The sequence below is a fragment of the Jaculus jaculus genome, chromosome 9 (assembly GCF_020740685.1).
Source record: "Jaculus jaculus isolate mJacJac1 chromosome 9, mJacJac1.mat.Y.cur, whole genome shotgun sequence".
Classification (NCBI taxonomy): domain Eukaryota; kingdom Metazoa; phylum Chordata; class Mammalia; order Rodentia; family Dipodidae; genus Jaculus; species Jaculus jaculus.
In genome coordinates, this window is record NC_059110.1 from 3,470,001 (window position 1) to 3,484,237 (window position 14,237).

Here is a 14,237-nt window from a genome sequence, read left to right on the forward strand (position 1 = left end):
CACTAGCGTTTAGTGCAGTGTCCTTACTCACTGCACTGTCATTAGTCCTGCCACTAGTGTTTAGTGCAGTGTCCTTACTCACTGCAGTGTCATTAGTCCTGCCACTGGTGTTTAGTGCAGTGTCCTTACTCACTGCGGTGTCATTAGTCCTGCCACTAGTGTTTAGTGCAGTGTCCTTACTCACTGCACTGTCATTAGTCCTGCCACTAGCGTTTAGTGCAGTGTCCTTACTCACTGCACTGTCATTAGTCCTGCCACTAGTGTTTAGTGCAGTGTCCTTACTCACTGCAGTGTCATTAGTCCTGGCAGTGAGACCACAGCTCTCATCTGAGGTCATCGGTGCTGAGGTTGGACCGTCCTCACCACCCTTCACTCTGAAATGTAATTGCTACTCTGGCAATATTGACAAACGGGTCTTTGAGAACAGATTTGACCCTGGGGACACATTGAGGCTGGTCCTGAGACAATGGATGACTTGTCTGGGAGTGACAGGGATCCTGGTTGGCCCCAGCTCTGCAGGAAGACTCCCCTTGGGTGCCAACTCTCAACCTTGGCCTTCTAAGGCCTCAGGACAGTGGGTTTGGGTTCTATTACCGCAGCAGAGAGAGGCAGGCAACTGTGATTCCCTTTTCCATTTAGAAACTGAAACAACCAGAGACGGATAGCGCAGGTCCGGTGTCACCATGCCTGTCAAAGGCAGATGAATGTTCATGGTCACAGCAGACAGCATGTGATTCAGAGTGCACAAGTAACTTACACTTGATAATGAGCGAGTGCATTTATTCTTTGCTTTAAGAGAAAAGATGTAAGTGTTTATAGAAAGAAAATAACAGGGCTGGAGAGATGACTCAGCAGTTAGGGCGCTTGTCTATAAAGCCTAATGGCCTGGGTTTGATTTCTCAGTGCCCACATAAAGCCACATGGACAAAGTGGCACCAACATCGGGAGTTCATTTACAGAGGCTTTGGCATGCCCTCTGTCTATCTATCTGTCTGTCCACCACTTTTGTCTCTGTCCTTCTCGGCTTCCAAACAAATAAATAAATAAATATATATATACATATATATATGTATTTTTTTTAAGAGAAAGAATAGCAGTCAGACCTGGAGTGCGTAGTTGTGAATACCGAACATCTGAGAGGAAAGCTGGTTTCGCTGGGGGATGTCTAACCTGAACAGGACTCCCTGGCCACTCATTGGAAAGTGTACGCCCTCACACACAACAGGAAGTCTGCTGCGTGTTCATGCCTTTTCCCTCCTTGTCATTGGCCTCCTTCAGAAGTCAGTCATTTCTGCACATCACGACCTTTCTTTACATACAATGAAAGCACTGGGCAGATTTTCTCTTAAGGTTATCTCCCTATCTAAATTTTCTGTGCGAGTGAACACTTGACCCGTAGCTTTGAGGTGTGCCGGGGAATTTGGAAGCTGACTGGAGCTAGCCTGGTCAGGCTCACTTTCAGCAGTGTGCCGAGGTCACAGGAGCGCAGAGCATGATCCTCAGGGGCGTGTGGTGGTGGAAGAGCCTGACGTGCTGAGAGTTGAAGGGACACTGTACCAAAATCCCCGTTTATAAGCCTCCTGCCCCCTGTGTCTTAATGCTCTTTCTCCCATTAGGTTGTACCGCACAGGTAAGCCTCGCTCGCGAGGAAAGAGTCTCCTGTGCTCATGGAAATGCAGACGCCGCGCTCACCTGTTCTGTGTTGTGTTCTAGAGACCGTGTCATTGGCTTGATGATGACCGCCTGTGATCTCTGTTCTGTGACAAAACTGTGGCCGGTCACAAAGCTGACGGCAAATGATATCTATGCGGAATTCTGGGCTGAGGTATGTCCTTGTTTCTTATAGTAAATGTGAAGTAAATGTGACAGTGTCAAGAAGTTCAGGAGAAATAAAATATGGAGATCATTTACCTAATATTTTAGTCAAGTGGGTAGTTCTTTTGGAAACCTGTAGTCAAACACATGTGATGGTGAATTCAGCAATCACAAAGTTTTACATGATGGGTGTGTGGTAACGTGTTTCTGGCCCATTTTAAAAATTCCTATGCAGTTTAGTAGTGTACAGTTATGAATTCTGAAGAAAATAGCATTAAGGGGCTGGACTCATGTAAAGCCAGATGCATAAAGTAGCTTGAATTCGGGTTTGTTTACAGCGGCAGGAGGTCCTGGAGCATCCATCTCTCTGTCTCTGCTTACAAAAAAAAAAAAAAAAAAAAAAAAACTTTACAAAAGAAAAAAAGCATTAAAATTGCACAATAAAAATAATGAAGAAATGTGAGAAAACAGAAGAGTTATGAAAATTATGAAAGTTGAAGAACATTTTAACAAGGCTTAACAAATTAAAAAAAGCAAGACACTTTTTTTTTTTTTTTTTTTGCATTGTCTCCTGCATGGTCTGTCTCCTCAGTCATCATCCATAGGACTGTGAGAGTCAGAGGAATAGGTAGGCACAGACTCACAGGCCTAGCTTCATCCCCAACATTGCGGAAAGGGACTGTGCTTCGTGGGGCCGAGCCCTGTGCTCCCCTGAGGCACGTGGACAGAACCCAGGGAGAGAGACCACTCAGGTTATTCACATTGGAAGACACTTTTGAAGTTCTGTAGAGTGGAGTAATATATCCGTCTCAGAGCACTTCTGGGAGATTAAGTGGAATAATATTTAGAAACAGCCAAGGGTGTGGCATGGGGGCGCGCTCTGCTGTAATAGCGCCCAGGGCATGGTGGTGCTGGGTCGTCCATGACCCTGGACCCTCACTGACTACGCTTTACCCTTCTGCCAATATCCCCAAAGCTCAGGTTCCGTCATTTCCACACAAAGGAAGAAGCAGTGGGAAAAGTAGTGAGACAGGCCTGAGGCTACAGCACGCTTGTGGCTTCCTCTCGCCCCTGCCGTGGCAACGTCCACAGCTGCAGGACCACGCCTGAAGGAATGACTAGGTTTCTGGGAGTTCAGTCCAGAGGAATTTCAGAGCAAAAAGGCAAAACAATGACACTTTTGGTTTTTAATTGCTTTGATGCATCTCTTGGGACAGAAAGTAAAGTGAAGCATTTGTTTTAAAGAAAGTCAATGAGTGAGGGGAGAAACTCATTAATAACAAAAATTGCATACATCAATTTGAAGTGTGAGAAAGATTATTTCCTCCCTTCTACTTTAGGGTGATGAAATGAAAAAGCTGGGAATCCAGCCCATTCCTATGATGGACAGAGACAAACGGGATGAGGTCCCCCAAGGACAGGTATGGACAGAGCCTGGCTCGCATCTAGGAAAGTGCACCCGGGTCTGGAGCACGCACCGCACCGCCACCTGGGATTTGAGTTCAGGGAATGTGACGGGTGTGAGGACAGGGGTTCATCATTTGAGGGCTGGTGTCTAATAGAGAAACATCAGTGATTTATATATAGGAGCTGAGGACAGCCTGTACGCACCTGAATCGGCACCCATCCGTGACCCTTCATCCCTGAAAGGGAAGGTGCGCACTGGAGGTGTGTGCTTCCCGCCAGGTCTCCAACCAGCTCTGACCTCCGAGCTGCTCTGGAGCCCGAGGGCCAAGCAGCAAGCCTGCCACAAGGGTCAGTGCTCCCGGCCGCAGAGCCCCACGCCCTTCTCCACGAGCCTGGGGTTTGGTGGCAGGAGACCCAGCATGGGAAGTCTGCTCTGGAGCTGTCATCCCGGGTTGGCAGCCTTTTCTTTATCCTACCACTACCCTCTCTCCCCACGTGGCACTGCTTAGAACAGCCTCATGAGACCTGAATTCCAGAGTGGAATAGATGTCGCTTGTTCGCCTGCGCTGGCTAGAATAGAATGTCTGGTGTCTGCTCTGCTGCTGCTCTACCTGGTCTGTTGTTTTAGTTGGCGTCTCCTGTAAATTAACCCAGAGCTTGTGAGGTTTGAAAGATTCTCAGGTCTCTCTCTGCTCCCCTGCTGGTCTGGGGTTGCATGTGTGCCTTGCCAAGCTGGAGATTTGAACCCAGGCAGTCTCAGGACGCCTCAGGCCCTCATGCTTATACAGGAAGGGCACCTAATGGTTTAACCATCTCTCTAGCCTTCTTTTTATTTATTTATTTATTTATTTATTTTTTTTTGAGGTAGGATGTCATTCGAGCCAGGCCAAACTATGTAGTCTCAGGCTAACCCTGAACTCACAGTGATCTTCCTACCTCTGCCACCCGAGTGGAATTAAAGCATGTGCCACCATGCCAGGCCTTGTTAACTTTTTTCTTTTCATCAGATTTCCATTTTAAATTTTAATTTTAAACTGACATAGAAAGCAAAAAAATGCATGGATTAATGAAACCACCACCATGTGATGCTTTGATTTCATTAACAGTTTTAATAAGCACAAAATATCACTGGCTGCACACATGTATTTCTTGGAAAGCAGCATTCAGATTTTGGTTTAGGACTGTTTTTTCTAACAAATAATGTTTAGTACCCTAGAACATTTTGAGTTATGTTCCGAACAAGTTGACGTCAGTTGCTGTTTAGACGTCCTGCTGCAAGGTCCATGTTAGTTTTTAACGTGCTGAGGGCCGTGCGTTGTCAGTGGTGTGTGCGTGCGTGCGTGCATGTCTACGTCTGTGCTCCGCACAGCAGCTTGACCCCAGGGGAAAGGGATGGGTGCCTACCTGGAATGACGTTCTATCCTTTGATGAATTTTGTTGAGTTCAGTTGGAAATGAGTTGCTGAACTCATTTAGGAGCTGACGGTGGCCTGCATGCGGGGCCCAGGAAGGCTGTCTGTTGCCATCTGTCCTCCAGTTTACAGGCTCTGTCTTCCAGGGCTGGCTCTCAACAGGGCAGCCTGAGGTGATGCCATTTACTTGCAAGTAGCTCAGAATTCCTAACAAAACTTTTCTTCATGCACTTTTAAAGTGGCACAGAGTTTAAAACTATGCAGTCAGATATGTTGAGAGACTGGTGGGGTAGTAGACCTGTGATAAAAATCAGGGCAATCTAATGTAGACCTAGGACATGGAGAGAGCATGGCAGTGTGGGTGGAGGTCACGCAAGACACAAGCCAAGCGTGACAGAAGCAAACAGGAAACCCTGTGACTACTCCAACCGGACGAGTCAGACCCGTGGAAGGACTGCAGGCTTGGCTTTGAATGTGTGCAGGACGGTAGTCAGTTGGCCCAGCATATCAACGGGCCTTGGTTTGTAACGTGAGTGATCTATAGACAGGTCTTGTTGAACATACGTAAGCTTTAGATTTCCGTGGGTACTGGCCATCCCAGTACGTCTTAGACTTTTACATATTCTATTTTGAGATTCATTTTAATTCACTGTAAACGCCTCGATCGCACTCACTGAGTGCAGATACCAGCATAACCCAGCAGCTGACTTCATAGACGTCAGAAGCACAGAGTCGCGTGTGTCTCCCGCCACTAACGGGCGCTTCTCTCTCCTTGCCCCGACTCCCGGCCGCAGCTCGGGTTCTACAACGCGGTTGCCATCCCCTGCTACACCACCCTCACCCAGATCCTCCCGCCCACTGAGCCGTTGCTGAAGGCCTGCAGGTACGTCCAGTGCTTCAAGCGGTGGCCTGTGGGCCTTTTCCACAGTTTATCGTGAATATCCCGACTGGAGGGCTGTGTGTTTGTATGGGTACTAATTTGCTCGGTTTGGGGAACATGGTGGTCCCGGTTGATGGGACATTCCCCCTTTGTTCAACTCTCACCTGAGAAGAATGTCAAGCAACTCCTGTGGCTTAGCCAGCATGGTCTACGGCCATCGAAAGACGGATGGTGGCCACAGCCCATATTGTGGGTCAGGGAGGGTCAAGAGGCATCTGGGGGACCTCTGTGCAAAGATGAGCCTGAGTCGAGGGGGTGAGGCTCCCCGTTTCTCACCTCTGCTGGCTGAGCCAAGTACCAGGCATCTCTCAGCAAGGGACTGGAGCTCTTCCTGTTGGCTTCTTGCTTCTGGACCTGTGGGCACCGCCCATGCCGAGGGGCCTCGGCTCCTGGGTCCCGGTCAGGCTGCATGTTGCTAGCCTGGGAGTCACATGCCGCTCAGCCTGCCGGCTGTCACCAGTGTCAGAGCCGCCATCGGCTTCCTAGTGGCCACCATAAACCCGTGTGAGAGTCTATCCACAGAGCCAAAGAGAAGGGGCACTTCAGTGATGCAGAGAACCCCGCTCAATACTGTCTTCAAAAGACAGGATGGCACCATTGGCTCAGAGCGCTTGTAAGAAAAGGTGCTCGGTTTAAACCGTAGCGCACGGTGAGAGAGGAACAGGAGGGCACTGGGGGTTCCGTCCTTCCTTTGCCTACTTTTGCTTCCCACAAGGAATTTCATCCTGTCCTAGCTGTGGTTCCACCCGGTGCTCCCCTCACCTTTTCTTTCTTTTTTTTTTAAAAAAAATTATTTTTTTTTATTTGTTTGAGAGAGAGAGGGAGAGAGAGAGGGAGAGAATGGACACACCAGGGCCTCTGGCTGTTGCAAACTATCTCCAGACACACGCAGCACCTTCTGTGTCTGGCTTACGTGGGTCCCGGGGAATTGAACCTGGGTCCTTTGGCTTTACAGGCAAGTGTCTCAACCGCTAAGTCATCCATCCCTCCAGTGCCCTTCCCTCACCTTTCTAAGGCCCAATTCAGTTAAGAACATGGGCAGTTTTCAAGACGCTGATTTTTCCCTGTGGGAAGGTCAGGGAGTAACTGCACCATTTAGGCCAACGCTTTCAGACACCTGGTGTCCCAGGCGTTTTCTCACTGCCACACACGCCCAGACTGGGGGCTGGAGTGGTTGTAGGGAGAGGAAGAGGAGGAGGAAGAGGGCACACAGGTCACATGCCCCCGTTCTCTGCTGTGGGCTACTTCTCAAACATATAAAAACAAAGCCAACAGTTAAGCCCATTTCCTTGAAAACTCATGGTTTTGGACTGGGGCGATGGCTTGGTAGTTACGGGTGTTTGTTCTGAAGTCCTGAGTCCCCATGACCCGCAGAAAGGCAGATGCGGAGGGGTGGAGGTGTCTGTAATCCCAGTGATTCGGAGGCAGTGGGTGGTGGAGCCAAGACTACCCCAAGCCAGAGGGCCGGCTGGCCTGGCCTTTCCAGCAGTCCACATCATGAAACCTGCCTCAGTGGAGGTGGCAGGAGAGGCCCAGGGCTGACCTCTGACCTCCACATGCCCACTGGGACGGTGCTTCTCTCTCACCTGCTCATGGGGAGACAAAGAAAGTACCACGCCCCTCTGTGGAGCCTTCCTGGCCAACTCAGTGGGAGCTCAGAGAGCAAAGTGTGTTCTACACAGGCAGGTAAGTCCTGGCAGTGTGAGCCGTGAGCTCCGGCTCCTGCAGGGATGATTTGTTAAATGTTGACGCACCCTAAGGAGGAGTGGGACTCATCTAAGTCCACACTTGCAAGAAGAGCCTTTTTCTACCCCGAGTTCTTTGACGGATATTTGTGGGCCCAAAGGACAGGTGGAGGCTGTGGTCAACTAGCACAGGGCTGGGCTGTGGACGCCCCAACGTGACAAGCCTGATGGCTTCTGGTCAGCTGTGGGCAGCCTTGGTGCACTCCACTGCTGTGCACTGGCTGACCCTCACAACCTCTTCACCCGTGACTATGTCTTTTGTCCCCAGGGATAACCTCAGCCAGTGGGAGAAGGTGATCCGTGGGGAGGAGAGTGCGCTGTGGATCTCTGCCCCGGAAGCTGCCCAGGGCCCCTCCGAGAAGCTGCCGGTGAAGATTGATGACTGACCGGAGGGGCCCTTCCGCCCCCGCCTCTCTCTCCTCCTGCTTCTTTGACTTGGTTCCTTTTATTTTTGAGAGGGAAAAATCTACAGTTGGTAACCGGGGCACAGACCCCGCCCACAGGTACCATCTCATGTACATGTCAAGCAGGCGACTTTCTGCCCGGCTCACGCGTCCTGGACAGTGAGCAGACAGGAACACCTGGCGTTCAGACATCCACTGGCCCAAAAGCTCCACCTGGCTTTGGGATGCCCCTTGCTAACTGGCCAGCCCTGCACGGACCTCAGTGGAGGTGGACAGAGAGCGCGTGAGGGGAGCTTGCCTGTCTGCCCACGAGGGAGTGGACGGTACTACACAGCGAGGGTCCTGTTCGAGCTGCCTGTCCAGTCGTGTGGTTTTGATGGTGTCGGTTATGAACGGGATACCTGCACGTTGCTGTTGTGAGCGTTCCTGTATGCCTGTCCCTGTGATTAACGTGAGCTGCAGCCTACAGCCTCAGGACCCCGGACATAGGGTGACAGTAACAAGTGATAGGAGAGTCAAGTTCTTTCTCCAGAGCCTCTGCTGTAGGCAGTTTGAGGGTATCCCCTAAGTTTTCCTCAGAGCACGTGGGTGAGGCAGTTATCTGAAGCAGTGGGCCTCTGCTCTCTAGAGAGTAGGCACAGAGTGCACCCCGTGAATCTCGGCACCTCAGCTCTCAGATCAAAACCTGTCAAAAATTTAAAGCGACTTTTTTTCCCCTCATTGTAGCTTTGGCTAACTTTATTTAATCCTTGGCATAAAGAACAAAATAAAAGTAAGGCATACAAAACTTTTCCTAATGAACAAATCCTGTGGACATAAAAATGTGAATTTTTACCAATGATTCCATTATATTTTCACTCTGTCATGGCAAAATCTTAGTTACAATGAAGAGGAAATTTTTATTTTCAAAGTTATTCCACTAAATACAAGCTGTTCTTCTCATCAAATAGGAGCAGGAAGTCTCAGTCTCCTATCATTACACTTTGTCAGGTGGTTTCTCTCACCCCTTTACCATGCATTGGGGCGTCATTGTCCTGAGGACAGTGGGAGGTGGCAGGGGCCACCGCACCACCCCAGCTTCTGTCCCCTTTGCCTTCCTTCCCTCAGGTCACACCTTCACATAGAACCGTGTTCTGTGGAGATAGGAGATAGTTCTCCCATGTGACTCTCTGGCTGCGCATCATGCTGCATGCAGTTAGTGTCCAGAAACCCAACCCAGGACCCTGGGCCCCCCAGCAGATGCCCGGGAAAGTCACGTTGAGCGCACGTCCGTGCCATGGGCAGCTCGGTGCAGGGTGTAGAGATGGCGGAAGCTGTGCTCAGTTCTCAGCTGAGCAGATTAGAGTCCAGAGACGCAACAGCCCAGTTCATAGGAGTTCGCCCCTTCATCTGTCTCATGACAAGAATGGGGAATGTGGCTTTACACTGAATTTTTTGAAATATATTTCCACCTACCCAGTGCTACACACTGTTAATCACATTGCCTGATTCTTGAAAAATTCAGTCAGGTTTCCACAACACGGTAAATGTAAGTTGTAGCAAAGTTGGAGAAATGTCAACCTTGCTCGGACTCTGGGTAAGGCGGTGTGTTCAGTTTCCCCATGGGCTTCCAAAGTGTCCATCTCCCCTGCCTGGAACTCAGAGGTACAGTGTCAGAGCTGAAGGGGGAACACCACCACATGACGTCTGCACACACATGTACACATGTATGTAAGTATGTCATGTATGTAGACACACAGATGCATATGCGATGCACATCTGTATGTATGTACACACAAGCACATATACATATGTGATGCACACACACGAGATAAGAGGAGAGGTGAGAGGAAGAATCAAATGTCTGTGGAAGATAAAGAGTGCCTCCCCTTGCATCGAGGCGGTGGTCACATGGCTGGATCAGTCACGTGCCCTCACTGGGCATCAGAACTGCAGGCCAAGGAGTGTTGTGTAAGATAACGGTGTAATGGAAAATGATTAAAAGGAGTGCACAGTTCTGTTTCCACATGTGGAGTGGGAATCTCATGACTGTTTTGCATCTAAAGGTTGCTGTTTTGACCAAAGTGTCACGGAAACTTCTCTTAATTTGACATCATCAAGAGTAGTACATGACCTGTCGTTTGAACTGTTTCCCAGAGGGTCATGCTATAGGGCTGTCAGTCGGTTGGTTGTCACAGTAGAAACCCAGCTGGGACAGAGCTCTGTCCACTCACAGAACCTGCTAGTGCTCCTCTCCATGTGTGCACTTAATTGGGAAGCACAGATTTGCCCACGTCCACGTGGGCAGGACACACTGGTAACAATTGATAATTTGTCGGGGAGTATTTTTTTTGTGTGTGTATTGGGGCAGATGTATTTTAGCAGACAAGCGTTGGAGCAATGTGCCTCAACTTTTTCTGAAAAGGACAATATGAGTCCAAAAACACAGGTAGATGCTTTTCTGTTACCAAAAGTCTTCATGGATTTCTCATCAAGGTCCTATTTTTATATTAAGTCAAATTTTCCCTGTCCACCATAAACTCAGTAGCCAACAGTGGGTGTGTATGTATAGCAGGTTCCATTCAGGGCAGCTCTAGGGCTGCAATCTTTCCAGCTTAGCTGTGTCAAGGAAGCCTCGGATGAGCTGGGCGGGGAGGAGAGAGCAGGTGGAATCCTGGACTCCATGGTTCCCACTCATCCCTGGCTCATTGAGGGCGAGGAGTGTGGAGGACTGTCAGAGTGTGCTCCCAAAATGACCCGTTCCCACAGCAACAAAAACAGGTTAATTAGAAACTGGATTTGTTCCATGTAGGTTTTCACTTTTTAGCATGCTTTTAGCATTTTTTTTTTAAATTTTGTACAATCTCAGTGAAGTTTGCCTCCTTGGTGTGTTTGTAGATCTATTTGTGCAGGATACACAGATGCACAAATCTTTAGGTACCTGGCGTTTTTAGTAGTCTTACTTTGGGATATTGTGTTTTATACTGTCTTAACTCAAAATGAAGGTTTGAGCTTTAATAGACTAAATTATTCCCCACCATGCCTTGGCCCGTGCCTTTATTTTACATACCGACGACTTCCGTCTTCACTCATGCATTCACGACTCTGCTCGTCCTGCCAGAGGGTGGTGGCAGGCATTTGTGTTGAGCTCCGGTCTAGGCTGAATGGCAAGACCATCCCCTGCTCATGGGCTTCCTGTTCTTTCTAGCTCTCGGCCATCAACCCCACAACTTCAGCCTGGGAGGCGCTCCCCTGAGGGCAGCGGCCCAGGCTGCGATGGGGTTGGGTGGGGTTTTGTTGAGTTGCAGGCTCCTAAGTGTGAGCTTGGCCTGGAAGATCACTTCTCTCTGCGCACATTTTAAACCTGTGCCTCCCTTGTGTGTTCTGCTGATTTTGTTTGGGATGTGATTTTTTTAAAGACTACTTAGTCAGTTTCCCCTGTTGCAAGTATTTCCTGGCCTGACAACCGCAGTAAATGTAAGTTGGCTGGAGGTTGCCGTCGGCCACCGCTCCCCCAGACCTGTCAGGCCCGGCGGTCGCCTTCTCCCACGCAAGATCCGTGGTGATGCCCATCCGGCTGCCTTCTCATGACAGACATGTGACACTTAATCAGTGACCCCCCAGAACACACATCTTTGTTGTTTTTTTTTTTTTAACGAAGGGCTGTATAGCTTGCTTAAAAATTTAAAGGCATTTATATAATATAAGCATAATTATGTTTATATAATATAAACAAAAGAAAGGAGGTATTCAGCACTGTTCTTGTTTTAAGCAGAGGAAGGAACAAAGAAAAGGAAAGTAACTCCTGAAAACACATTGGAAATCCAAAGAGGCCTCCCCAGGGTTCCCTGACAGATACTTCTCTCCCCACCTCCGTGTGGAGAGCGGGGACTTGTGGCTTGCATAGTCTTCAGGCTCTTGCCTGCAAATCTGAGAAAGTGTCACTGAACGCATACACCCAGGGTGCCTCCTGGTGACAGGGTGATGCCACCCACGCAATAAGGTGAGGGCAAACGTGCAGCTGACTCCAGACTTCACCAAGCAGAAGAGTCAGCCCATGCATTTCCGTGCTAGAATCTGAGGTACTGCATATTTTCAAGAATGTGGAAAGTTCTTATTCCTAATGTAAATTGAATTTCACAAGTCTATATTATTTAATGTTCTAGCCCACCTCGAATTTCAGGGTTTCATGGCGGCAGTGCCACTTTTGTTTATTTCTAAGTCATCCCGATACCCAGTCCTATGCTGTATAAATGACGTGCGGGAATGGACACGCTACGTTTCATTTGCTGTGCAAACTTAGAGTACATTGGCCCATAGAAGGTGTTTCTAGTCAATGCTCCAAACTATTATTTGCAATCATGCGCTTGCCCACACACTGTGAAACACTTACCTGTGTATAATGCAGCATTTTGATTCATTCTAAGAGGTGACTTTTGTTTATACGGATGCATGAGCAGAAGGGGTCCTATGTCCACACCTTGCCAAGGCATCTCAGAGGCCCCTGGTGACCAGCTGCTGGGGGCCATTCCAGTCTCATGCAAACTGCACTCGTGATAAACGGACCTGTGGCCGGTGAGCCTGAAGCCAAAGCCTTAATGGGCTCTCTTTTGGAGGGGAAAGAATTTCAAGTCCACAATACCCAACTTTATTATAGTTGATGAGTTAGTAAATTCTAGAAAAAGGGAAAAAATGATTTTATATGTATGACATTTAAAAAACTTTGTAAAATGCGCAAGTGCAATAATTTAAAGAAGTCTTAACTTTGCATTTATAAATTATAAATATTGTACATGTGTGTAATTTTTTCATGTATTCATTTGCAGTCTTTGTATTTACAAAAACTTACTGTTATGTTTGTATAATAGAACAGTAATCATTTATTATAACCTAGGCAAGGTGTAAATAAATTCATAATTCACACAATTCAGAATATATGCATATATGGGTGTTATATTGCAAAACCTATCTTTGTTTTACTTACATGCTTAAAGCAGCAAGAGATCTTTTGTGGATATGTAATTATACATATAAAGTATATATATATGTATGATACATGAAATATATTTAGAAATGTTCATAATTTTAATGGATATCCTTTGGTGTGAATAATTGAATACAAGGTTTTTAAAATATCATCTCTCAAGTTTATCATTTGCTGTTGTATTTGTGGGGAAGACTAAAAATCATTGAACACCCCATTAGGCCTTTTGTGCCCAGAATTAAACGTGCCTCAACTTCACACAATACCTTGCCCCTGCCGGTTTTCTAGTGGAAAAGATGGGACAACCTTAAATGTTAAGTTTTAGAGGTTGATTTCCTAACTCCCTTGTACAAGCACAAAGTTTCAAAGATGAAACTTTAGGGAGAGCAGCTCTTAGAACGACTACCACACAGTCTGTGCTCAGGACACTGAGTGGGACTGGACCCCAGGAAACTTTCCGGAGGTGGGGGCCTTACCCACCGGCAACTGCATGCAGTCACTAGGAGCACACCTCAAGGGAAGAGCCCTGGTGGGGAATGATGGGCATGTGTACCTGTGGGTAAGGATGGCCTTGAGCTGAAACCTCTCACCACAGTCCACAGTGGAGAGTACCCTCGGGTTTTGTTTTCAGGATGTGCTGAAGGTTTTATTTTGGCTGCCTCAGCTTGCTATAAAGTAGAAAGACCAAAGGTAAATATGTAAGACAGAAAGTGAAAGCATGATTGTATATACAATGCAAATAACCACAAGTGGCAACCCAGGACAGGTGGACTTGGGACGCAAAGGTTACTGGGATAAGCTCCTGGTGAAGGGCAGATGTCCATGGCCTTCAGTGACTCCGAGGAATGATGGAGACAGGTAGATTTTTTCCCTGAGGACAAGCTCACCCACGGACAGAGTATCCACAAAATTCATAGCACTGTCCTTGATGTGGATGTGATTTCTTAAGTATTTGTGCCAAATCTGATTTTTAAGAGCTAGTATCCACACTGCTACCTAGAAATTCACGATGTTGACAGGCATCCCGTAAACTGAGGGAGGCTGACGCATTGTCTCTGTTACACAGCAGCAGACTGACGGGGGCTGACCCCTCGTCTGTGTCACACACACGGCAGACTGACGGGGGCTGACCCCTCGTCTGTGTCACACACACGGCCGACTGACGGGGGCTGACCCCTCGTCTGTGTCACACACACGGCCGACTGACGGGGGCTGACCCCTCGTCTGTGTCACACACACGGCCGACTGACGGGGGCTGACCCCTCGTCTGTGTCACACACACGGCCGACTGACGGGGGCTGACCCCGCGTCTGTGTCACACACACGGCAGACTGACGGGGGCTGACCCCGCGTCTGTGTCACACACACCGCAGACTGACGGGGGCTGACCCCGCGTCTGTGTCACACACACGGCAGACTGACGGGGGCTGACCCCTCGTCTGTGTCACACACACGGCAGACTGACGGGGGCTGACCCCTCGTCTGTGTCACACACACGGCAGACTGACGGGGGCTGACCCCTCGTCTGTGTCACACACGCGGCAGACTGACG

The 14,237-nt window shown here is 48.5% G+C and overlaps 1 protein-coding gene and 1 non-coding gene across 2 annotated transcripts in view; one reads left to right on the forward strand and one right to left on the reverse strand.

Moving 5' to 3' along the window:
* The window catches only part of Pde10a (phosphodiesterase 10A), a 201,710-nt gene extending 188,871 nt beyond the window's left edge, over positions 1-12,839 (forward strand). Inside the window, 4 exon segments of the mRNA XM_004651088.3 lie at positions 1,714-1,825; positions 3,156-3,236; positions 5,428-5,516; positions 7,587-12,839. Coding sequence (XP_004651145.2) covers positions 1,714-1,825; positions 3,156-3,236; positions 5,428-5,516; positions 7,587-7,704 — 400 coding nt within the window. The 3' untranslated portion in view covers positions 7,705-12,839.
* LOC123463818 lies at positions 2,378-2,581 on the reverse strand. The gene has a single exon (XR_006639193.1). It is a non-coding gene; the product is annotated as a small nucleolar RNA SNORA73 family (small nucleolar RNA).
* Positions 12,840-14,237: the final 1,398 nt, after the last annotated feature.